General features: G+C 40.2%; 1 protein-coding gene across 1 annotated transcript in view; it reads right to left on the reverse strand.

Annotated features, from left to right (window-relative positions):
* Positions 1-7147: 7147 nt before the first annotated feature.
* Positions 7148-27180, reverse strand: part of bcas2 (BCAS2 pre-mRNA processing factor) — a 42472-nt gene continuing 22439 nt past the window's right edge. Inside the window, exons 5-7 of the mRNA XM_043716999.1 lie at positions 19453-19503; positions 17805-17885; positions 7148-7659 (exon numbers count right to left, since the gene is read on the reverse strand). Of these exons, the coding sequence (XP_043572934.1) occupies positions 7533-7659; positions 17805-17885; positions 19453-19503 (259 nt within the window). The 3' untranslated portion in view covers positions 7148-7532. The remainder of the gene's footprint in view (positions 7660-17804; positions 17886-19452; positions 19504-27180) is intronic.

The raw sequence follows: 27180 nt of genomic DNA on the forward strand, positions 1-27180 counted from the left end.
CTATGTTCTGTCACATGACCGATCATCCACCCTCTTTGTGCTGCAATGCTGCTGGGAAGGAATGCTTTCTCACGAATCTTTAGTGCTTTTGACATTTGTTCTGTTTATCTGCAAACTTAACTCCTTAAAATGGAAGTCTGTCTTTACTTGAAATTTAAAGACCAGCACCAAATGGCGAATTTTCAAATTAAACTTTTGTAGTCTTGCCAATTTGCAAATTCCATTATGTACTTTTGCGTTGTACTATCCTCAGTCTTTCTAAGTCTGTCAAAATCTGACCACCTTATGTGCAGTTACTAAATAATTTTAACAAATTTTATCCACAAAAGTTAACAATTGGTCCAAACTTTCACTGTGTTCAAATCATCAGGCTCCAATTCTGAAAAATCTTTGCTTCATAACATGCTTTGGTATGGTATCAACAGTGTGAAGGTTCTAGTTTGTGTGCTGTTTGGTAAAGAAGTAATTCAGATCCACATTGTAACTTTAATCTTGCATTGGTCATTAAATTTGATTTCAGAAAACATGAGTTGGTTATGATACCAACTTGTTTATTTATTCACAAGATTTGGGTATCCCTGGCTGGACCATCATTTATTGCCCAAACTCTTAACTGCCCTTTTAACTACATTACTATAGGTCTTGAGTCACATGCAGGCCAGACCAGGTTAGAATGGCAAATTTCTTCCTGCAAGGACATAGTGAACCAGATGGATTTTTACACCAGTCAACAAAACCCTATTGTGCTTTATTCCAGATTTTTGCTGAATTCAAATGTCACCACCTGTCATGATGAGATTTGACCCCATATCCCACAACATTCACCTGGGGTTCTATATTATGAGTCCAGTGACATTACCACTATACCACTACCTCTTGAGATTCGAGCATGACTAATCGGTCAGGTGAGATAACGATGAGCCACTGTTCTTGGTTAAGTGGCAACGTAAAGTACTTTATCAATATACTAAGAATGCAGAATGTAATTATATTGTTGACAGCTAAAACAAATATTCAGGAACTTCAAATATAAATCTGAATCCCACCTATGTCTGAGGTACATAATAACATCACTGAGCAGGAAGATTAGAAAGTAGGTTAATACATACGCACATACATAAATCAACAATCCGAATTATACTGCAGAGAGAAAATGAGCATCCTATTTCGCATGCCTGTCCAAGCACTGATTAAATTCAAGCACTGAAATTGAAATCCTTTCATTACTGTTTACAGAGAAGATAGAGGGAGTGGCCAGCCAACTACAATTAACGCCAGTATCCAGAAGGCCCGGTCAGATACTATTTGAAGACTCCTTGTGGATTGAGACCCTCCGGTCTCTCTCAAAAATGCAGACTCCACAGGCAGCATTTCAGGGGCATATTTTAGGTCTCGATATCTAGCCATATGATAATTTGATTCAGGGAAGCAGTAACAATAGAAACCTCTTGTTATAGAAGCTGGATACTCTAGTGAGCTGCTCCAATATTTTAAAACATTGATTAAATAATACTGCAGTGAGATGAGACTGAACATAAATCAGCAACCCAGTTTGTTTTACAATTGTTAACTGAATGAGCAATGGTAATAGTTGTAGTGAATTGCAAAATTCTTTCAAAAACAAAAATAGCACAAAGCAGCAGACTACCCCAAGACACTTACTGTATCCTGGTATCTTGAATATCAACCAAGTCTGCTTTTCCTTGCTGGTTCTAGTGTCCTCACTAAACTGTACAGAGTCATGTGTTGCCCTGTTCTGTGGCACTGTCCTCGACCAGGGACCGGCCAGTTAAGCAGCTAATTTATCTGAAAGCAGCCCACTGCTGCTCCCACATGCCATCCCAATTCCATTACTGTCCCATCCCAATGAAGACATTGTAAATAAAGAATATTCCAGTTCCTAATGTATTGTTTTCAAGCCTCCATTGCCTCAAGCAATCCCGAAAGGTATCATATTTGAATCCCAGTCAGCATCTCAGCACATGGCTGTCTTATAAATTTAACTTTGAGCATAATCTTGAACATAAAAGTAGCATGTAATTATGGTCCATACCAATAACTCACTAAAAATGTCCAAACAAAATGGTTGGTTTCTGACAGGAACCATACTACTAGTTTGACTTTATAAGCCAAGTGAAGGACTACCCTTTTGTGATGCCAAATCTTAAAAGGTTTCCTTCGCTTTATTGCAAATTCTTGTGGTTTATGAGATAAATCATGCATATGTTTCGATTTCCATAACGGCCTTATAAAATGCAAATTCCTCCATTATCAGTTGTGTTAATTTGAATGATTTTAATGGTATTACTATTAATGTCATACTAGTGAAATGCAAATACATATGCAGAAGTCATATTTTGGTAAGTAGCCACATTTACTTCCATATCATTTCAGTTTAGAAGCTATTCCTCATGGAAGTTAAGAATTTATCTGTGGTGGTGGTGTAGATAAATCCCCTCAGTAGGATTGCAGACTGCAGACAAGTTGGAACTGAGCCATTTCAGAGCAGCTTCCAATGCTCTAGAATGTGTTCATCCTTCAAGCTAGTCTTTGCCTTCAATACGATTGCATATGTATTATTTAGCCCCTTTGACATAAATGTCTAAGTTACTTCACAAGAGCATTATCAGTCACTGATCCACAAAAGAGGACCGATGACCAAAGGATTAAAAAAAAACTCTGATATAATTTTAACTATTTTTAAACATTTCTGCATACTTTCTAAAACTTCTTTCAGTTTTAAAATACATTTATGTTTAAAGCTTGTGTAAACTTTTAATAACTAGCAAACTTTGAAGTATTTATATTAAAAGCTTTTCCAAACTTTAAAATATACAAGAAAGCGTTTTGGGCATTTTAAAAAGACAAGCTAAGCAAATCAGTTTATTTTCAAAACATTTGCGTTTTTTTTATAAACTTGCTTATAGCAAAGAAAATAGTTGTGCACACCCAATAACTCACTAAAAATTCCCAGATTGTTTCCATTACCAGACCACTTTTCTGAAGTCCAGCAATTAAGGAGCAGAAATTTCCTCCAGTTAAATATTAGAAAGACAGATGCCGTGATTTATGGTCCCCACTCTCACAGTCTGTTCTCTTTCCCTGTAAAGATTCATAGGCTGTTCACAATCTTAGTATCTTATTTGATTCTGTGACAAGTTTCCAAACTCATATCCAATCTGTCACAAAGACTGCCTATTTCCACATCTGTAATGATGATTGACTTCATCCCATCTCAACCCATGCTTCCGAAATCCTCATCCATGCCTCTGTTACCTTCAGACATGGTGGTTTTAGTGAATTCCAGGCTATCCCCCACGTTTAACCTCCACAAACTTAAGGTCATCCAAACCTCTGCTGCCCATATGTTAACAGAGCAAGTTCTGTTCCCTATCACTCTTGTACTTGCTGATCTAAATTGTCTCCATGTCAACCAACAACTTGATTTTTAACATTTTCGTTCTTTCTCAAATCCCTCCACAGCCTCTCACCACTCTGTTTCTGTAATCTCCTCCAACTACACAATCTTCAACAGTATCTATGCTCCTCTAATTCTACCGTCACATGTATAGTTCCAACTTTAATTGGTCCACCATTGATGGCTGTGTCTTCAGTTACCTAGCCCCCAAACATTGTAATTCCCTCCATATACCTCCCGGTCTCTAATTTGGTTTCCTTCTTCTAGGCAGTTCTAAAACCTATCCCGTTGACTGAGCATTTAAACACAGATTAATATCTTCATCTGTGGCTTGGTGCCATAATGTAATAATCCTTTGACGTTCCTATGAAGGCTACAAAGCATCAAAGGTGCTATATGTACACTATTGTTCAGGTGTCACAACCTTAGGTGAATAAAACATGAACATATTTCTCAATGATGTCTAAGTTAAAGGTCAACAACTTATTGGTAACAATAAGCGGAGGGCATCTTAAAATGGTTAACCTCTTGGCATGGAAGGAGCTTGCAGAGGCTCTGACAACAAGCAACACTGCCCCACCAATCGGACAGCAAAGTCACATGAAGTTCAGTGTCATCAAGATGACCTGCTAGGGTTTGTATAATTCCAGGAATATTTTTTAAATTTGAATTTTCATTTAAGATTTACAAGGTTACAAAACTGCAAAGACCTTTTTTAAAAAACTTCATCTGTAATTTTGATTGTGGCCTGAAATGGTAAAAGGACTGTTTGAAAAACAAAGATGAAACCTACTAGAGGTCAGAGTAATGTGCACAACGGTGAGATGTGTAGCAGCATCGGATGACAGGTGAGGATTACAATGTCACGATCAGCTCTGATGAAGAGTCATCTCGAATTGAAACGTTACTGTCTCTCCATAGTTGCTGTCTGCTCTGCTGTGATCTCCAGCATTTGTTGTTTTCAGTAGATTCCAGCATCTGCAGTAATTGTTCCTTCAAGAACATCTTTTCCACTGTTAACAAATGCCATGGCAAGATTTCCACTGGAGAGTGGTCTGTTTCCAACTGATAGCAATGAAGGCTTGTTAAGGTTCTTGTTGACAGGTCAACTACCTCATTAGTATTCCAACTGAAGAAATTGGGAAAACCACAACATGGAAACCAGAGACAGGTTACTCCAAACTACCAGCAAGCTGGACACAGGGCACTAGTATTTCAGGGCACACACCACAGGCACCAGCCACATTCACCCCACATCCACAGACGCTGGAATCTGACATGTATCAACTTTAAAGGACCCTTATAAGAGCAGGTGACATTCACTTGCACTTTTCTGCATTTCAATGCTGTACCAGCAACAACCATTGTGGGGCGACACGTTGGCTCAGTGGTTAGCATTGCTGCCTCTCAGTGCCACGGACTCAAGTTCCCACCTCGGGCGACTGTCTGTGTCGAGTATGTACATTCTCCCAGTGTCTGCGTGGGTTTTGTCCAGGTGCTCCGGTTTCCTCCCACAGTCTAAAGATGGGCAAGTTAGGTGAAATGGCTATGCTTAAATTGGGGAGAAAGTGAGGTCTGCAGATGCTGGAGATCAGAGCTGAAAATGTGTTGCTGGAAAAGTGCAGCAGGTCAGGCAGCATCCAGGGAACAGGAGAATCGACGTTTCGGGCATAAGCCCTTCTTCAGGGCATTTTCATGCTTAAATTGCCCACAGTCAAGGGTAAATATAGGTTAGGGGAATGGGTCTGGGTGGGTTGGTGTGGATTTGTTGGCCTGTTTCCATACTGTAGGGAATCTAATGCTGCAGAAAAGACAATATGCAGTCAGTGTCACACCTGTAGCTAATGGACTGAACCAGGTTGGATCTCCAGGCTCTTTCTGTTCACCTAGTTCTCACTCACTCTGAGCCTACCTGGATGGTTACAGCAATTTCTACTGTGAGTTGCCTTACTTTTTTTTCCCCACTTCAACCCCCTCAGCCAGAGAATCCAGGCTCATATTACGTAAGGCAGTCTTGCTTTGCTGATTAAAACCGACACAAAGCCGGGAAGCTGGTCATAGTTGTCAGGAGCCCTAATCAAGTCAAGGCACATAGCCTCATTCAGAGGATCCCAGGACAATAAGTCAAGTGTGGCTTCTGATACCATCCAGATTTGTTCAGGGCAGTCAGGAGTCAGGATCCTCTCCTCATTCCAGGTGAGCAGCACACCATCGGTCCGGAATCGGTCACCCTATTGTGGGAGATTTCATCCTGGAGTGAGACAGAGGTGGGTATAATGGAGGGTGAAAATTGGAGGATAGCTATTACTGTTGGTACAGGTGGGGAGACTTCTCGAGCAAGCAAGTGGCAGCACAAAGAACATGTAGAGTTAGTACCAACCTTCTGACACCCTGTAACATTGAGCTCCTCCAAACATGAATTCTGTGTCAATCCCTGATTTTAACCACCCCACTATTAATGGCTGCTTGGTCAGCTATCTTGGTCCTAATGACTGGAGATTCACCCCCATTAAACCTCCCACCTCTCAATCCTCTTTTAAGATGCTCATTAAAACCTATCTTTCTGTCCCATTGGCAACAGAAGACCAGTATTTTTTAGTTATCCATGCCTGTAACGAACCTTGGGATGTTTCGCTAGTTGAAGATACTACATAAATGGATGTTGTTGGATCAGTACTTCATTAGTTGTAAAGCTTTTTAGGATACTGGAACCGCAAAAGGTTGGCCTGCTGTCCTTTTCAATGTTGGTGCTGCTTTGCATTCCTTAGTGTTTCAGTTTAAAAGTCATCACCAGATAAATATTTACATGCATTAAGTACTGAGCTGCAAGTTCAACTCTGAAATAAAGAGTTACTAAGGAGAGATAGGAAACACGCTACAAAGAATGGCGGATATCTGACAAACACACTACCCCAAATACACACAATTATCTTAGAGCAAATTTTAAAACTATAAGCTGGTGGAAATAATTCAAGTGATTCAAACAGAGCTTTGACCATATACACAGCATGCAAAGGTGCTAGAACAAACTGTTGTTTTAGCTTAAGTAATAGATCAGCTCACTCCATTGGGAAAAAGTGTTCCCTAACAATAATCTGATAAGAAATTCTCCAAAGCACAGTGGCAGCAAATTACCCTGATCTCATACTTCTACTTCAAGGCAAGAATGCTCAGATGGTCCCAAGGGATCTAGCTTGTCAAAAGTCTGTTTACTCACTGCAGGAAGCTTATCTCGGCTCACTACAGGCCAGAATGTTACTGAAAAGACCATGATGCAGTTCCAATTTGGCCAATGTGACAAGCAGCTTCTCAAGATGCTGACAATTACCCGACATTTACTGAGTCAACCCAGCTGTCTGAGTTTGTGCACTCATCAATATGGAATAGGCCATCTCATACATAGAGCGCATACTTTTGGTCTGTCAACATGACTGGCTAACCAGATTTATGTACAATCCGATATGCACGGTGACCCCTGAGATCAAGGGCTCCAGTTTCTCAGTGAGCATATTTTAGGGTGGGGTGATGGTTCTTGATGTACCTTTTTGAAAAAGGCAATCCATACTGAGAGTACTGACAGGACGATAGGATTGTGCAGGCTGTCTGAAAAGCACTTTGATCAATGCACACCCAAGGCTTTTCCCAGAGGATTAGGTACCCTAACTAAAACAAAGAATGCTAAAAAACATGTAGTCGTTTAATCTGATAAATAAACAAATAACATGCACATTTAACTCTTAATTGTTTATTTGTAAATATGCCACTATAAAAAAGGAATATAAACCTGATTAAGACTTTTCATCAAATAATTAAATTATCCTGAGAACGAGACCGATGTGAAATTTCAATTGATATTCGATCTCTTCTTGCTAAATGCACCTAATATTGGACAGTGTAGAAGAGAAGGGCAGTAGTCCAAATGAAACTAATCTGGGCCACTTGGTATCACAGAATATTGCTCTACTCAATACAAAAAGAATACAATAAATACAACACCACATTTTCTTAAACAGAAAATCCTGCCTGCATGGTCATTGTAACTAGTTTACAAACAGGAGTGTCCACTCTCAAGACAGCGTGCTCAGGACAAAATGGAAAAGTTGCTTCTCCACTCTCAGAAGTCCTGCCGAATATTTTCTTTGTTTTCATCCCCTTGTGCTTGTTTCATCTTGTTTATTTCACCCTCGAGCTGGACGATTGCTCTCTCGATCTCGTAGTTCTTGCTAACTAATGTGACCCAGCTGAAATGACACAAAATGAAGGGAGTTGTAAATTGTTTAAGTAGCTGAAATGACAACATTCATTGTTATTGCTGAATTATACAGATCAGAAAGGTATGAACAGTGCACTGCAATAACCTGCTATACTAACCTGGTCATGTCTAAATTTGACCCTTTTCTGATTCAATTCTTTTTCATCATATTGTATTATAGGTATCTTTACTAACTAACTCACCAGCTGACTATATTCACTAATACCTCATTCCTATTCATTCATAATTCCTTACTAACTCGCTCTGTTTACTAATGCGTTTTCATTCATTCATAAAACCAGGTTTTTGTAGTGCATTTTACTATCACAAAATAGACTGGATTACGGAACATCAAACAGTGGTTTCCTCACCTAGAATATACTTGTTAAATACATATTAAACTTACAATCAAAACAGCACTTCTGTGAAATTGCACAAATGAATGAAACTCATACTGGCAAATAGTACTCAAAGATCCCCACCCTGCTGCAGTAATCAGGTTAATATCCTTTATTAAGTAAATGCATAAATTCAAACTTATTTACAGCATATATAGGTCAAGTACTTCAACTAACATTTACTAACTTAAAAGACAAAAAAGACTAACACCTCCTAATTATGCAAACTCAGACCTGGACAGACATTCTAATCCCATCAGAAGTAACAGCCACCAACGTTTAACTATTGCCTGTTTCCCCAGGACAGAAGTCACGTAACGTTTGTGTACAATAGATAAAACAATGCAATACCATAGTGATAGAATTTTAATATACATAAGAACTGTGTATAAAGAAAGTACTGTAAGAACAGTACTTCAAAAGTCCATTGCCGCCTCGAACTGTGCTACTGCAGTTGCTGAATAAAGAGGCCAATTTTTAAAGAGGCCATTTTGTAAAACCAAAAATATGAACTTCAAATAGTTTTCACTAGGATTCACAGCATTTAAAGAACAAAAGAAACAGGTATAGATATAAAATTTATATTGTCATGTGTACTTTGAGAGGAAAAATACAATGAAATGTACAAGTCATCTTACCATGGTGCCTATGTTAATGACAGAAGTCATAACAATAAAAAGTAAATTTAAAACAAAAGTTCACAGTCCATTTTATGGCTCCTGGTCTAAAAATGGTGCGTTTTTTGAAAAAAACAGAATGTATTTGCAAATGCAAATTCACCCCACAGATGTGTGTGTGTGTGTGTGTGTGTGTACGCCAGTTCTGATGTGCCATAGTGAAAAACCATAATGACCTCCTCAGAAGGCAAAGCTGCAGGATATGACCAATTGGGTACCCTTCATTGTCCAATACTTCCTGGGTGTGGAGGGACCACTCCATGTTCTTCGTAGCCTGCAACACATCATCGATGACGATGAACACGTCACCAAGGTCTTTCCTATGCCTCTACTTCTTGCCTTTAAACAACCACCGAACCTTAAACAGACCATTGTTTGCAGGAAATTACCCAGGCTTCAGGACAACATCAACCACAACACAATACAACCCTGTCAGGGCAGCCTCTGCATGACATGTCAAAGTAATGATACTACCATTACATGTGGGACACCACCATGTGCACGACAGATACTCATATGACTCAGCCAACATTGTTTATCTCATATGCTGCAAGCAAGAATGCCCCCAAATATGATTATAATGGCAAAACCATGCAGACACTAAAACAACGGATGAATAGACACCGTGCAACAATTGCTCGACATGAATGTTCCTTCCCAGCAGGGGGAAACACTTCAGTGGTCAAGGACATTCAGCATCGAGTCTTCGGGTAAAGCCCCTTCAAGGAGGACTTCGGGAAACATAACAATGCACAGTCGCCGAGCAGAGGCTGATAGCCAGGTTTCAGTACCCAATGAGCATGGCCCCAACTGGGATCTTGAGTTCATGCCACACTAAAGGTGACCCCACTACACTATACACACAAACACACACTCACATATTTTCTCAGATCTCAGACTCCCTCACACTCGTGCACACACTCTCTCAAACACACACACTGCCTTAGGGTAGTGACTTGAAAGAAATTCGGGGATTTGAATATGAATCAATTGAAACCTGCACCTCCATGCTAGCTGATTAAAGATTTCGGAACCATCTTAGGTGTGTTCAATTCATTTGCATGAGTTGCATGATCCTTTGACCTTTTCCTTATAAATTCTGTATCTCAGGTTGTCCTCTCTCACTAGCACCTGATGAAGGAGCAGTGGTCCGAAAGCTAGTGCTTTAAAATAAGTCCATTGGCCTATAACTTGAAGTTGTGTGATTTTTGACTTTATCCAATCCAACCCAACCCAACACTGGCACCTCCACATTTTAACTTAAGGAATTATTATGAATTTCAGAAATACCTCACCTTTGACATAGCTTTGAGATCTGAGTGACATGGGTTGAATCTCAAAATAAAAAGAAACCAACTGACATCAAATGATAATTCTAACATCTTGACATATTGACCCTCAGTAAAAGGGCAGCTACTTTATGAGAAAGAGGGAACTAAAAGTAACTCCTGCCCTGTGGAGAAGAAAAGCAACTATTGTTATCAAAGTTAGCATCAAACAGGGTGCTAGAGAGGTAGTTTTCTGAATAAACAAGATTCCTAGAAAATGAAGAAGCAAGGATTCGCCGAGATGGGCCATGCTGATGCATGTTCGCTCTGAAAGGTACCAGCTGAGTGAACTGACTTTCAAAGGACAACAGGAGGTTCAGCCTAATATATTAGGGAGGAATGAGCTTGCTGGAAGATAGGAATAACTGTGGACTTTTGGGATGTTGCATACCTCCTACAAGTCAAATACATTGTAAGGCAAATCTCAATTGTCTTAGTGCATGCAAAAGTCATGTTCTTTAACTGGGTATATTACTTGCTTATTAAGTAATGTTTGCTGAATTAATTTTAGTTTACTTATAAATTCTTAAAACATGAATTTTTTTTTCCATTGGGCACTAGAAAATTCATATTTTAAAAAGTTAATCAGTCTGTGGAGATTGCTGCACCCTTAGCGTCCAAAGGTTTATTGATCTTAGCTTTGAATATACTCAACAACTGAATGCCTAGATCCCTGTGGGGGAGATTATTCGAAAGACTCTCAATCCTTTGAGTGACGGAATTTCTCTTCGCAATTCTTCATTTCTAAATGATCAGCCCTTCATTCAGAGGTTGTGCACTCATGCTGTAGTTGACCCAGCCAGGGGAAACAACCTCTCACGTCTACCCTGTTAAACCCTTTTGAATCATGCATGCTTCTATAGGTCATCACTCATCCTCCTAAATTAGAAGAAGAATGAGCTTTTATTGTCACATATACTCAACAAGTATAGTGAGACGTTTATATGTCGCCACTTTGATACAAAGGTACCTAGGTGCAACTTCGTTACTTACATGTTCTTAAAAAAATAGAGAAATAGAATGTCCAGCATTGCAGAAATAAAAGTTCAGAACAACAGTCTTCCAACTCCGACCACACTGGCACCTAGCCTCCAGACCACACATGGCCCTATCTCCAGACTATTCTGGGCTGCACATTTGAGTATCATGAAGCTGGAATATCACTTCAGACCGCCATGCCAGGGCGAGGATATCATGTCGGACTGAGAGGATGCTGCGCTGGAAGGCTGCGCTGGAAGGCTGTCCTGGGATGTCGCTACGATAGGTGGGTAGGCCACTACATCAGGCCGCTAGGTTGCCATACTGGGAGGCTGCTGCACCAGGTCCACAGGTCACCATGGGAGACCACTGCATCGGGCCCTGGGATCACCACACCATGCTAGGAGGCCACTCTGCAAGTTGCTGGAGGCCAGGGGGGAAAAGAAAAGGAGGACAGATTGAGCCAACAAGTCCAGCTGGAGCAAACAAGTCCAGCTGGAACATCCTATCCTATAGTGGTTTGAATCTGCCGCTTCCAGTTGTCAGTTCCAGCTGTCTGTTGCAGTGGTCAGTATATTGGGTCCAGGTCGATGTGCTTATTGATTGAATCTGTGGATGAGTGCCATGCCTCTAGGAATTCTCTGGCTGTTCTCTGTTTGGCTTGTCCAATAATAGTAGTGTTGTCCCAGTCGAGTTCATGTTGCTTGTCATCTGCGTGTGTGGCTACTAAGGATAGCTGGTCGTGTCGTTTCGTGGCTAGTTGGTGTTCATGGATGCGGATCGTTAGCTGTCTTCCTGTTTGTCCTATGTAGTGTTTTGCAAAGTCCTTGCATGGGAATTTGTACACTACATTGGTTTTGCTCATGCTGGCTATCGGGTCCTTCGTTCTGGTGAGTTGTTGTCTGAGGGTGGCTGTTGGTTTTTGTGCTGTTATGAGTCCTAGTGGTCACAGTAGTCTGGCTGTCAGTTCGGAAATGCTCTTGATGTATGGTAGTGTGGCTAGTCCTTTGGGTTGCGGCATGTCCTTGTTCCGTTGGACCATAGAACAGGCCGTCACCATAGGACAGAACAGCACCACACACCGCAAAAAAACGGCACTAAAAGAAAAAATGGCCAAACTAACACAGTTGTGCCATCCCATGCTAGGAAATGCTAGGAATCCTTAGCAGGTCAAGTAGTATGTGGAGGTAGAAACAGAATTCAAGTTTCAGATCTGTGACCTTTCATCAGAATCTTAACGTACAAGTTGATTCTCTGCCCCTACAAACCAGGGAAGGTGCCAGTGCATCGCTTGGTGCAAAGAGAACTCTGTTTCTTTGGTGCAGTCGCATTTCATTGTTTTCCCAGCAGTTCAAGGTGCATTTCTATACACGAACAAGAATAATTTCATAAAAGGTCACTGGACCAGTTTAAAGTGATAAAACTGGAAATTATAAAGTTGAAGGTTATCAGACATCTGGATCCAGTATACAATCAGACCGTTGGCATCACTTTGTAATGTCTTGAATTCGAAATGATTTATACTCCTAGAACTAAAATATTGCTGGTCACAGATGGAGCACCTGTAGATTTCTGGAAAACTATCGATATTCAGCACAGCACAGAGATGGTGAAAGTAATGTTCAAATGGGCAGCAAATCCAGAAGATTCTGGAGAGAAATTAAAGCTGCTACTATGTTTTGTGAAAATTACCCAGCTTCTGATGTTCAGTTCTTGTATAGTTTTAATGCAAACTAAACTTGACCTTAAGGAAGATTCAGTATCAAGGTGTAGTCACACGTACAATGTTCACACATTGGAATAACCTCATCATCAACCTTTTCTAAATACAGCATTAAGGCAACCAGAAACATTATCTATTCTGTAGCCTGAAAAGTGTTTTTCTTCCCTCCCTCCAATTCCTCCCCACTCCTCCAGTATTCATTTTGATCCACAGCCACACACTTGCCCCCCACCACAACCGCCTTGTCTACCTGGTCTGCTTGCATTTAATTTCCCATGGCTTTGAACTCAGTCATCATGTACTGGAGTCTATCAATTTACAGGAACTGTACAAGTGCATCCCATCCCAGTTCAGAATGCAGATAGGCCTTGAGGTATACATTTACAGACAGTACAAGTACAGAGTTACTATCCCACACTGGTGAGTGAACCACCCAATTAGTGTGTACCTCTAAGTGCCTCATCCTTAAGAATTCAAACTTTTCCCCTGAATGCCACTGACTGTAATTATGCCTTAATACATTTCCATCGTTAACAGAATCAGATGCAGTGCTTAAACAATTTTCTTACCAAGCTTTGTTACTTTAACAATGCTAACAAGATATTTTCACTTCATGGTAAAACTTATCACTTATAATGCTCCTTACAAATTTTTCTGTTTTCAAACTGTTAACGCCACAGTATTACTTTGATCAACACTTCCTGGGATAAATCATTTTTAATTTTGTCAGACACTCCAGATGATGGAGGCCACTAATCATTCGTATTGATAAGCAATAGGACCTGCACTTGCCCCATCCTGGGTTCTCGCCTGTTGGAGGTTGTGTCTTTCGGGCCTGCAGAGGTGCACAGCACATACTCCTCGACGGCTTCAAGTAAAACCAATGGCTCCATTAATCAATATTTACCTCTCTTTTAGTTTTCACTAATAGCTTATAGGATAATACAGCACAGTATGAGGTCACCATGCTGCACCATTTCTTTGAAAGAGCGATCTAGTTAAGTCTACTTCATTAATGTTGTGTAGTTTCATTTACAGTTTTCAGTACATAACTCTTGGAGTGTTACTATAAATTTTTTGCCAGCATTTTTCCAGACAATCCATGCAAGATCAAAATATTCACTGCATTAAAAACAAAATCTTCCTCTGGCCAGAAGACCTAGCAGAAGTAAGCAATTCAGCCCAGTGAGTCTGACATGTAATTCAAGGAAATCATGGCTCATCGGATACTCCTTAACTCCACTTTCCTGCTTTATCCCATATCCCCCGAATCCCTTACTGATTAAGAATCTGACTCAGGCATGAATACACTTAACAAATCAGCCTCAACAGTTCCCTGCAGTGAAGAATTCCACAAACTCACTACCCGCAGTGCAAACCCCTTATCTGTCTTAAATGTCCAACCCCTTATTTGAAGATTATGCCCTCTGATCCGAGACACTCCCAGAATGGGGAAAAAAAAACTTTCCACATATACCTTGTCAAATCCCCTAAAACATATATATTTCAATAAGGCCGCCTCTCATTTATCACGTGGGAACATCACCCACCACCAGGTGCACAGCAAGTACTCATACAACTCGGCCAATGTTGACTCTCTCCTACACTGCAGGCAAGGATGCCCCAAGGCATGGTATATTGGCAAGACCATGCAGACATAATAACAACGGATGAATGGACACCGAACAACAATCAGCAGGCAGGAATGTTCTTCCCCCAGTCAGGGAACACTTCAGCAGTCAATGACATTCAGCCTCTGATCTTCAGGTAAGCGCCCTCCAAGGCTGCCGTAAAGATACACAACAATGCAGAATCACTGAGCAGAAACGGACAGCCAAGTTCTGTAGCCATGAAGACGGCCTCAAACGTGATGGTGGATTCATGTCACATCACATGTAATCCCTCCATACTGTTCTGTATCTGTAAAATCTTCCTTATTGTCCTGTTTTGACTACATCAGCTTGATTATTTGTTATGATCTCTCCACCTTGATTAGTTTCTACAGTTTTGGATTAGCTGTTACTTTGGTTAGAGCCTTGGCATAGGATTCTTATATCTTTCATGTTATTCCACTCATTTGGTTTGTTTCCAGCACCACCTTATTTTTGTTTTTTTGGAATTCTCTCTGTCTCAAATAATCAGATTTTTGGTCATCCCCTCATTTGCTATTCAGCCGTTGACTTTACTCACACCATCTGACACTTTTGATCACCTGCAGAGACTTATTACTCAGCTTGTCAACACTCCACTCATACCATGTGTGTGATTGTTTGATCTCTCTGCCGATAAACTACTCTTCACTTCACCTGACAAAGGAGCAGCACTTCGAAAGCTCGTGATTTCAAATGAACTATAACATGGTGTCGTGTTACTTCTGATCTAAGTAGTACAGATCCAAGTTACTCAATCTCTCCTCATAACACAGACCCTCCACACCTAGTAAGCATTCTCTGGACTGCCTTCAATGCCAGTATATCTTTTGTTAGACAGGGGACCCAAAATGTTCACCATTAGACCATAAGAGACAGGAACAGGTGCAAGCCCCTCAAGCCTGCTACGCCATTCAGTAGGATTATGCTGAGCCATACTGAGATTTCCTCATAATCTTTGAGTTCCCTACTGATCAAGAATCTATTTATCGCACTCTTAAATAGACACAAACTCTCACAACTCTTTGTGGCAAGGAGTTAAGGATGGCAGTTACCTTCCCTAAAGGACATTAATGAGCCAGATGGTTTTTTCCAACAATTTACAATGGTTATCATTACTGATCTTTACTGAATTCAAATTTTATGAGCCACCATCACCCATAGTGAAATTTAAACCCAGGGCCCCAGAACATTATCTGGGTCTCTGGATTAACAGTCAAGTGATAAGAGCACTAGGTCTTTAGAAACAGTTACTGTTCATTTCTCAACACCTAAATGTACCAGCACCCATTCCAACACACTCCCACACAGATAAAAAAGTGATTACAAAAGATTGCATGCATTTAGTTCTTAAGAGTTCAAAATTTCACAGTCCTCTCTTGTCCTGAAACATATTACCCTGTAGTTTCCTTCTGCTTCACGGGAGTTTGGACATTGGAAGTTCTGGTTTCACTCCGATTGAGTAACAATTAAACGGCTGTGGTAAAAACCTGGTCTTGCTCTTCAAACTGATAGATGAAGGCTGACCCTAATTTTCAACCGACTGATGAATCTAAAGCAGGGTCCTTCCTATGTTGGCCTGGATTTGTTCACTTTTATTTCTTGCTTGTTTCAAAACATGTTTCAAATGCTTCTGCTCTCACCCTAGTTTCTATCAAGTGGCCATAGTGTTTATTTTTAATTGTCCACACAAATGACATCCGATGACTTGGGCACTGACAATGTTCAAGTTTCACCCTTTTACATATCCTGGTTTCTCCTCTCCCCCATTTTTTCAGAATTTCATTCTGCAGCAATCAAGTCTGCAAGTTCAGTGTGGATTACCTCCCGCAGTTATTTGGACAATGGCAACGACAAGTCTACAGGAAAGGTTTGCTGCATTTTAATACCTTCTCAATTGAATATTCTGAAATATTGTTTATATTCTGCTGTCCTAGTACAAAGAACAAAGAAAATTACAGCATACGAACAGGCCCTTCAGCCCTCCAAGCATCTCAAACGATGCTATCATGCTCGGCTCTAACACCTCCGTTGTTAATGCATTCTAGGCACCCACCATCCTCTGTGTAAAGAACTTTCCATGCATATCTCCCTTAAATTTTTCCCCACTCACCTTGAATGAGTGACCCCAAGTAAATGAGTCCCCTATCTGGGGAAAAAGCTTCCTGCTATCCATCCTGTATATACCTCTCATGATTTTGTAGACCTCAATCAGGTCCCTCTTGAACTTCTGTCTTTTTCATGAAAATCTCACGAAAATAATCCTAATCCACAAAACTCTCTTCATATCGAGCTCCATACCAGTCAACATCCTGGTGTACCTCCTCTGCACCCTCTCCAAAGCATCCACATCCTTCTGGTATTGTCACGACCAGAACCGTATGTAGTATTTCAAATGTGGCCGAATCAAAGTCCTATACAACTGTAACATGACCTACCAACACTTGTACTCAATATCCCATCTGATGAAGGAAAGTATGACGTATGCTTTCCTGACCACGCTATCAATCTGCATTGCCACCATCAGGGTACAATGGACCTGAACACCCAGATCTTCCGCACAGCAACTTTCCCCAGGGATTTTCCATTTACTGTATAGTTTGATCTTGAATTAGATCGTCCAAACTGCATTACCTCACCTTTGCCCGGATTGAACTCCATTTGCCATTTCTCTGCCCGACTCTCCAATAAATCTATCTACATTCTCTGATAGTCCCTCCACTATCTGCTACTCCACCAACCTTAGTGATATCTGCAACCTTGCTAATCAGACCACCTATTCCTGCCTCCAGATCATTTATGTATATCACATACAACAGTGGTCCCAGCATGGATCCTGACCTGACTAGGTGCAAATCATGTGCAGTTCCAGGTATATTGGCAAAACAAGCTCACCAGGCCCCTCAACTCCATTTTATTTCAAAGCAGTGTGTTTTTACCATAAATCCAGCTGTATGCAGTGGCACATCTCATCCAAGAATGCAGTGTTGCCAGATTAGCAGACTTGCAGGAAATTTTATTTTTAAAACTGCCACCTCCTCTAGACAGTTTCCATGGGAGAAAAATTTGAAGTGATATGTCTGAATATATCAATTTTCAGATTTAATAAAGTAAGTTACTATACAGAAATCCGTCCCTCACCACTGTCAGTGCCTCAACATCCACTAGTGTTTGAAATTTTGTGACTTTTGTTACTAGTTGTCATGTTAGTCATCAACAAATCTGAAGGAGAATGAAAGTTATGCTAGTCTGGAACTTTGTGAACTGAAAAACAAATAAAATTCTGTTCAATTATTAATGGTAGCATTAAGCTAGCAAATTCACCCCTCATTGTTCTTTCAACAATCATAGCCATTTTCTAATCCGATGCTATCTACTCACTTGGATTCCATTTCACGTAGTTTATTGCCAGCAGCCAGCTGGTCATTTTTCCTCAGCCAGTTCAGATCTTGAATCTGTTTCCTGAATCAAATGGAATTATGTATGAGATGGATCCATAATCACAAAGTTTGTAACATAAATAAAATAAATATCATGTTCCTCAGGGAAGGAAGGGAGAATCAAAGAGGGCTTTCATGCCTGACCACCATTCAGGGACTCCTGATTAGATTAGATTAGATTACATCTTTTAGATTAGATTACATTACAGTGTGGAAACAGGCCCTTTGGCCCAACAAGTTCACACCGACCCACCGAAGCGAAACCCACCCATACCCCTACATTTACCCCTTACCTAACACTACGGGCAATTTAGCATGGCCAATTCACCTGGCCCTGCACATCTTTTGGATTGTGGGAGGAAACCGGAGCACCCGGAGGAAACCCACGCAGACACGGGGAGAACGTGCAAACTCCACACAGTCAGTCACCTGAGGCGGGAATTGAACCCGGGTCTCAGGCGCTGTGAGGCAGCAGTGCTAACCACTGTGCCACCGTGCCGCCCACACAATGGACAGTGCAAAACAGGGAGAGAACAGGTTGAGTCCAAACTGTGACAGCTCCATGACCAACCTGCTGACCCTCAGCAGTAATGCTCAAATGTAAACAATGGTTACACGGATGAGACACTGAAGACCAGATTAGACACTTCACTTACATATAACCACTACCTTCAGTGCAGGAAGGAGAAAAATCATGTACAAAGGCAAAGTAGTAAAAATTTAAGCATCAACATTTTAATAGCTCTTTTCCCTTAGACATTAAATTAATACATATCCCCATATCCACAATTTGTATTAATTAATTACAAAAGAACCGTTCTTTGCAACACAAAAACTTCAAGAAAACTGCCAACATATCTATGGGGTTTGCAGACTGAAAATGTTTGATAGAGAAAGAAGAAAACAATGAGGCTTCCAGAGAAGGGAATTTCCACTGTGATGTGAGACAGTACAAGAGTTCGATCAATCTTATCTACGATAGCAGTGATTTGGAGGTGCCAGTGTTGTACTGGGGTGGACAAAGTTAAAAATCACACAACACCAGTTATAGTCCAACAGGTTTATTCGGAAGCACGAGCTTTCAGAGCGCTGGTGGTTGGGCCCACAACCACCTGATAAAGGAGCAGTGCTCTGAAAGCTAGTGCTTCCAAATAAACCTGTTGGACTATAATCTGGTATGTGATTTTTAATCTTATCTACAGGGGAGTACCTGACTGTGCTTGGAATACATGTTATAAACTGGCAATCATCAAGTTTAGGCATGAGGTTTCAAATTTTTCAATCTAGTTCACATCAATAGAATCATAGAATAATGTTTAAAATGTGAAGCAACCATAACTCATGCAAGTAATTGACAGCAGTATGATATCTAGGACCAATCCTATGATTTGCTATCTTGGTCTCTAAAGGATTAAACATATCATAAAATGTCTCAGACAGTTGAATGTTTTCGCATTTGAGAAGCAAATTTCTGAACCTTCTCATAACAGCTGCCATTCCCTCAATGCACGAGGGGCAGCAGCAATAATGGCATGCACAACAAACAATTACAAACACAAATAAAACAGAGCACAACTCAAAATTCTCACCTCAGTCTCTGAAGTTCCTTCTGAGCATTTTCAATCATCTGCACCAGATTGCTATTATTGAAGAAAGGAAGAAAAGGAAAAGGGAAATGTAAATCCGTGGAAAGAGTAAGTTTGATTAACAACTAATTTGTCTAATGGATGAAAATACATTTTGTTCAACCAAATATTAAAAAGCTAGTGCTTTCTGTACCACACCAAAAGCAGTTCCCTAACCACTGCTATTTATCTCACTGGCAACTGTCTGCGGTAATAAACATCCCTGTACTTTTCTTTCCCACACTAAATGCAGAAGTGGCTTCTTTTAACCACATGATCTTTTTTGCTTCACTGTGCATTTGGGGGGATTTTAAAGGACCATTTTTTGCAGGGACTTTCAATTTGCAGTGCAATTTTGCTACTTAGAAGGAACATGGTTTGAAACCTCCACTTTTGGATTTGATCTTGAACCAGGTTTCTGACCCACATCCTCTCCATCACTAAGAATGCTTACTCCCACCATGGCTTCAGCACTTTATTTATAGGTTGTCATCACAAGAACAGTCTATTTCAATTATTTATTGACAAATTCCTATTTGCATCGTCCTTAAACCTGAACTAACTAAACTCTGACATCTATATCCTAAATTGCATCATGTACTGTTTACTTGCTGGCTTCCATTGACTCTTCGCCCGACAAAGACTATTTTAGATTTTTCAAACGTGTATTTAAATCTCTCCATGGATTTACCCACTCCTTACCTCACAAATCTTCTTCAGCACTGACAACCCTTCTAAGATCTGTGTTCCTCAAACTCTGATCGATTGCAAATGCCTGATTTTCAATCACTCAATAATACCTTCAGCTACCCATGACCTAATCTCTAGAATTACCCTCTTAAATCACTCTGCTCTCATCTTCTTTAATATTACATCATTTTTGACCAAACTCAACATCATCTGTCCTAATATTTCTTCATATGGTTTTGTAAATTTTTCTACTGAGCAGCTTAGAAGCTTTACTATTTTAAAACCATTATGTGAATGCAACTGGTTGCCATACTTCTCAATGCCACATTTGTACACCTTTTAAAATGTTGTTCACATATTTTGAAACTTCAATGAGGCAAAACTAAAATTGGACACAGCTTATGGAACGCTATAATTATGCATTGAGAATATTTTTGTTGATCTGGAAACAACAGCAAGCAAAATGACAGCTGAAATTAATTCATTTTCTATGATTAGAGCAATGAATAGATGAATTCTCTCCCCAGGAGTACATACTGAATTACCATAGGTAGCCAAAGACCACAAAACACTTCCATGGAAAAGTAGTGTGGCCTACTCTGCCATTCAATGGGATCATGGGTTGATTGAATATTTCAATGCCTTTTATACAGATTAGCCCCATTGACCATCCTTTGCATCACTGCTATTCAAACAATTATCAACCTCTGCTTTAAATGTACTTGAAGACTGAACTTCCTGGTACACTGGGGCAAAGAATTTCAAATATTTACAAACTTCTGAGGGAAAAAAAAGCATTCTCATTTGGCTCCTAAAAGGCAGTCCCTCATTCAAAACTCTCAAAGCCGGGGAAACATCTCACTTTAACAAAGAGAGTAGGTGCAAATATTTTGTAGGGTTCAGTGGAGTGAAATAACCTCTCCTTCTTCGCGATTCTGTAAACTTTTCCCAATCTCTCTTCATAGGAAGAATTCTGGTGAACCTTTGTTGCAATCCCTCTATAGCAACAGTACCTTTCCTGAGATAAGGAGACCAAAACTGCACACACTACTCCCCGTACAGTCTAACCAAACTTCTGTAAAATTGAAGCTAAATATCACTATTCCTGGACTCAAAACCACTTGCAGTAAAGGCTAACATTCCACTCGTCTTCCTAATGGCTTGCTGCATCTGCATGCGTGCCTTCAATGGCTGACTGAAAAAGACAACCATTATCCAACAACACTGTCTAAACTCTTTCCATTTAATATATACACTGCATATCTCTTCCTCCAAACAAAGTGGACAGCCTCACATTTTTCCACATTATATTTCATTTACCATGACCTTGCCCATTCACTAAGCCTGTTTAATTCTCAAAACCACTTAGTATCTTCCTCACAGCACATTCCTGTTCAGCTCTGTATTGACTAGAATTTTGAAAATATTACATTTAGTCCCTACAGCCAAAATCATTGATGCCCTTCGTAAATATTGTTGGTAACATACTCAAAAAAAACTCCAAATTTGTCAAACACAATTTTCCTGTCACAAATCCATGATGTCTTTGTCTTTTTTTAAAATCAAAGTGTCCATTTATCATGACCTTTGTTATAGATTCTAGAATTTTCCTGACTAATGATATGTTGTTCCCTTCTTAAATAATGGGGTAACATTTGTTAGTTTCCATTCTGCAGGAATCTATGGAAATTTGAAAGATAATTATCAACGCATCAACTATGTAGGCACTACTTTCAAAGCTCTGGGATGTAGATCATCAGGTCTCGGTGACTCATCAACTTGCAGCTCCATTAATTTCTCCAAAACAACCTTCCTTGTAATAGTAATGCCCTGAAACCCCTCATTCTCCATAGTCACTTGGATTTCTAATTCTGGGAGATTCTTGAATCTTTCTCAGCAAAGATACACACAAAGTAATCATTCAGCTCTTATAATAAAACTAGCTGTGAATGCTGGGATCGGAAACAAAAACAGAAATTGCTGGAGAAACTCAGTAGGTCTGGAAGTATCTCTAGGCAGAAAGCAGTTCTGAAGAACGGTCACTGAACCCAAGACAGTAACTCCGTTTTCTCTCCACAGGTGCTGAAAGATCTGCTAAGTTTCTCCATCAATTTCTGTTCTCCATTATAAATGCTCCTAACTCTTGACTGTCATGAACCCAAATTCACCTTAGCCAAAAGTTTCCTGTTATGTACATGTAGAAGCTTTTACAAACCATTTTGGGGTTTTATTTTGTTCTATTACTTCCATATTCTATTCTTCTTTCCCTTATAATTTCTTGGTCCTTTACTAAACTTAAAAGTGTCTTCAATTCTCAGATTTATTATTACTTCTGGCACTTTATAAGCTTTTTCTTTCGATCTCATACAATCCTTAACTTTGTCAGCTACAGTAGACTGACCTTTTTTTTGTGTTCTTGTACCATGTAGGGACATATAGTTGCGGTAAGCCATATAATAGTTTGCTAAAGACTGTCCACGTAGTCATGCTTTTTAATGTATTCTCCCAATACAGCTCAAGAGTTTGTGCCTCAAACCTTCCTAATGTTTCTTATTCAAATTTTATATTCTTGCTTCAGAGTGAAGAAGCTCACAACACGCAAAATTCGATCATAAAGGGCTCACTCATTGTTTAAAATTCTCTTACAAGATTACGAATGAGCACTTTTTCATGACAGAATACTAGACTTAAAACAGCCTGTACTTTTGTTAGCTCTTCAACATTCTGCTCTAGAAAATTATTCCTAACATGCCAAAAACTGGTCCTCCACAGTTTGTGTGCGATTGGTTTACCTTGTCTATATGCAGATTGAAGTCACCCATGCCACATACATCACATCTCCTAATGGATACTATACTGCCACCATTATTTAGTGGCCTATAAATAACTCCAAACAATATCTGCTGTCTCTTACTATTTCTGAGTTCTATCCAAACAAATTTCACACATCATTCTTCAGATTTGAGATGTTCCTTTAATGACGTACTGATTCCATCTCTTATAAACAGTATAACTCCACCTCCTTATTCTTCTTGATGGTCTGTCCTAAACATTAGATATCCATTAATATCCAGCTCCCAGTCCTGATCACCATGCAGCCATGTTTCTGTCATGGCAATTATATCATAACTATTTACCACTATTTGTGAAGACTTGTGCTCCAGAACTTCCTGCTCCCCTGTTACAATACTGGCATCTCTACCCAATGTGAAACATTGCCCAAGCATGTGCTGTACATAAAATACAAGACAAATCCAACCCGGCCAATTACTGCCCCATGAGTCTACGCTCGATCAACAATAAATTGATGGAAAGGATCATCAACAGAGCTATCAAGCAGCACTTGCTCAGCAATAACCTGCTCAATGACACCTAGCTTGGGTTCCACACCACTCAACTCTGACCTCATTATAGCCTTGGCTCAAACAAGGACAAAAGAGCTGAATTCCAGAGGGGAGGGGAGAGTGACTGTCTCTGACTCAAGGCTGCTTTCGACCAAGTGTGGCATCAAAGGTATCAGGGAACAAATATTTCGCTGGTTGGACTCATACATGGCTTTAGGAAGATGGTCGCAATTATTGAAAGTCAGTTATCTCAGATCCAGGAGTTCCTCAATGTAATATCCTAGGCCCAACCATCTTCAGCTCATTCTTCAATGATCTTTCCTTCCTAAGATCAGAAATGGGGATGTTCGCCAATGATTACGATGTTCAGCACAATTCATGATTCCTCAAATACTGAAGTGCCCATATTCAAATGCAACAAGATCTGGACAATACCCGGGCTGACAAGGGGCAAATAACATTTGCGCCACACAAGTGGCAGGCTATGACCAGCACCAATAAGAGACAATCTAACCACTGCCCCTTGACATTCAATGGTGGTACCATCACTAAATCTCCCATTCTCAACACATGGTGAATTACCATTGGCCAGAAACTCAACTGGACTTGCCATATAAATACATGGCTACAAGGGCAGGTCAGAAGTGAGGAATACTACGGTGAGTAACTCACCTTCTAACTCCCCAAAGCCTGTCCACCATCTACAAGGCACAAGTCTAGATGGAAAAGGCTCTAAATGTGATAGGACCACATCAATTAGAAAAGACAGACATGACAGAGTAGTATGTAGTAACTCTGAAGAACTAAACTGCATGTGTTTCAATACAAGGGGTCTTATCAATAAGGCTGATGAACTCCGGGCATGTTTAACCATGATTGAGATGTCATAGCTGAGAGAAACTTGGCTGAGAGATGGACAAGATTGGCAGCTCAATGCTCTGGGTTTTAAATGGTATAGGAAGGACAGAAACTGAGGTGAGAGGGGAGGGAGGGTGGTGTTTTTGATGAAGGAACACATTACTGCTGTAACGAGGGAAGGTATTTCTGAAAAAAAATCATCCAGTAAAAATGTATGGGTAGAAATTACAAATAAGAAAGGAAAGATTACTTTAATGGGATTGTACTATAGACCTTCCAACAGTAAGGGAAATTGAGAAACAAAAATGTAGAGAGATCTCAAATATATGTAGGCATTACAAGTTGGTAATGGGGGATTTTAATTTCGACTGGGGCTACCACTGTGTTAAAGGTTGGATGATGAAGAATCTGTCAAACGTGTTCAAGAAAATTTTCTTTATCAATATGCGAATGCTTCTACTAGAGAAGGAGCAAAATGAAAACTTCTTTTGGGCAATAAGGCAGGGCAGGTGACTGAAGTAAAACTGGAGGAACACTTTGGGTCTAGTGATCTTAATTCTATTAGTTTCAAATGGTTATGGAAAAGGATAGACCTTCCATAAATGTTAAAAGTTTTTAATTGGAATAAGGCAAATTTTAGTGGTATGAGACAAGAACTTTCAAAAGTTGATTGGAGTAGACTGTATGTAAAACGATATCTGACAAGCGAGAAGCTTTCAAGTGAGTGATGATGTGAGTTCAGAGGCCTTCTGTTCCTGTTAGAGTGAGGGTAAGGCTGGTAAGTTGAAGGAACAATGGACAAATAAAGATATTGAGGTTCTAGTCAAGAGTAAAAGATAATCTTATTTTAGATATAGGCAATTTTGTTCAATTGAATCTTAGTATGCGTTGGGGTATTCTAAAATAGAAATGAGGAAGGCAAAGAGAGGATATGAGACAGCATTGACAGATAAGGTCAAGGATAATCCAAAGAGATTTTACAAATATATTAAGAGCAAGAAGGTAACTACAGAGAGACTAGGGCCTCTTAAAGGTCAAGAAGATTATCTTTGTGTAGAGCCCCACCAGATGGGAGATACTAAATGAATATTTTGTGTCAGTTTTTACTGTGAAGAAAGAAATAGAGTCTAGAGATTGCAGAGAAATAAACTTTGATATTGTAAAACAGCTCATATTACAGAAGAGGAGGTTCTAGAAGCTTTAGAGAATATAAAGCTGAATAAATTTGCAGAACCTGATCTAAAGTTTCCCAGAACATGGTGGCAAATAAGGGAGGAAATTGAGAGACCCCTTGCAGAAATACTTGCATCATCTATAACTACGGGTGAGGTGCCTGATGACTAGAGGGTGGCTAATGGTGTATCTTTGTTTAATGAAGGTTATAAAGAGAAACTGGGGAACTATAGACCTGTGACACTGATTTCAGTTGTGGATAAATTGTTGGAGGTGGTTATAAACGATAGGATTTATGGACATTTGGAAAGGCAAAAAATTGATTAGGGATAGTCAGCATGGTTTTGTGCAAGGAACATCATGTCTCACAAACTTGGTTGAGTTTTTTGAAGAAGTTACCAAAATTGGAGGTGTAGTGGACAGTGAAGAAAGTTACCTCAGATCTTGATCAGATGGGCCAATGGGCTGAGCAGTGGCAGATGGAGTTTAATTTACATAAATGTGAGGTGCTGCATTTTGGGAAAGCAAAAACCTTGGAGTGCAGGTTCATAGCTCCTTGAAAGTAGAGTCGCTACTACACAGGACAGTGAAGAAGGCATTTGGTATGCTTTCCTTGATTGGTCAGAGCATTAAGTATAGGAGTTGGGAGGTCATGTTGCGACTGTACAGACGTTGGTTAGGCCACTTTTGGAATAGTGCATGTAATTCTGGTCTCCTTCCTACCGGAAGAATGTTGTGAAACTTGAAAGTGTTAGAAAAGATTTACAAGGATGTTGCAAGGGTTGGTGGATTTGAGCTATAGGGAGAGGCTGAATAGTCTGGGGCTGTTTTCCCTGGAGTGTCAGCGGCTATGGGGTGACCTCATAGAGGTTTATACAATCATGGGGGCATGGATTGGATAAATAGATAGGAACAGAAGGCCTCTGAACTCACATCATTTTCCCTGGGGTGGGAGGAGTCCATAATTAGAGGGCAGAGGTTTAGGGTGAGAGGGGAAAGATATAAAAGGGACCTAAAGGACAACACTTCCATGCAGAGGGTGGCGCATGTATGGAATGAGCTGTCAGAGAAAGTGGTTGAGGCTGATACAACTGCCACATTTAAAAGGCATTTGGATGGGTATATGAATAGGAAGTGTTTAGTGGGATATGAGCCAAATGCTGGCAAATAGGACTACGCTCAATTGGGATATCTGGTCAGCATGGATGAGTTGGACCGAAGGGCATTTCCGTGCTGTACATCCCTATGACTCTGTTACCAAAAAGACTGATGATGGCAATGCAGTAAATGTTGTTTATTAGGACTTTAGTAAGGCTTTTGACAAGGTTCCACATGGTAGATTAATTAGTAAAGTTAGGTCCACAATAGGACTCAGGGTGACCTTGCCAATTGAATACATACATGGCTTAATGGCAGGAGATGGATTAATAGGGGAAGTTGCTTTTTGGACTGGAAGCATGTGACCAGTGGTCTTTCACAGGGATCGGTTCTGGGTCGTCTTCTGTTCACCATTTATATAAATTATTTCAAGATTTGTGTAAAGATTTGTAGCTCGGGTGCCAGTTGCTGTGGTTGTGTTTGCTGAGCTGGGCGAGGGGGGGGGGGGGGGGGGGGGGGGAGTTAATTT

The sequence above is a fragment of the Chiloscyllium plagiosum genome, chromosome 26 (genome assembly GCF_004010195.1).
Source record: "Chiloscyllium plagiosum isolate BGI_BamShark_2017 chromosome 26, ASM401019v2, whole genome shotgun sequence".
NCBI classification, from domain to species: Eukaryota; Metazoa; Chordata; class Chondrichthyes; order Orectolobiformes; family Hemiscylliidae; genus Chiloscyllium; species Chiloscyllium plagiosum.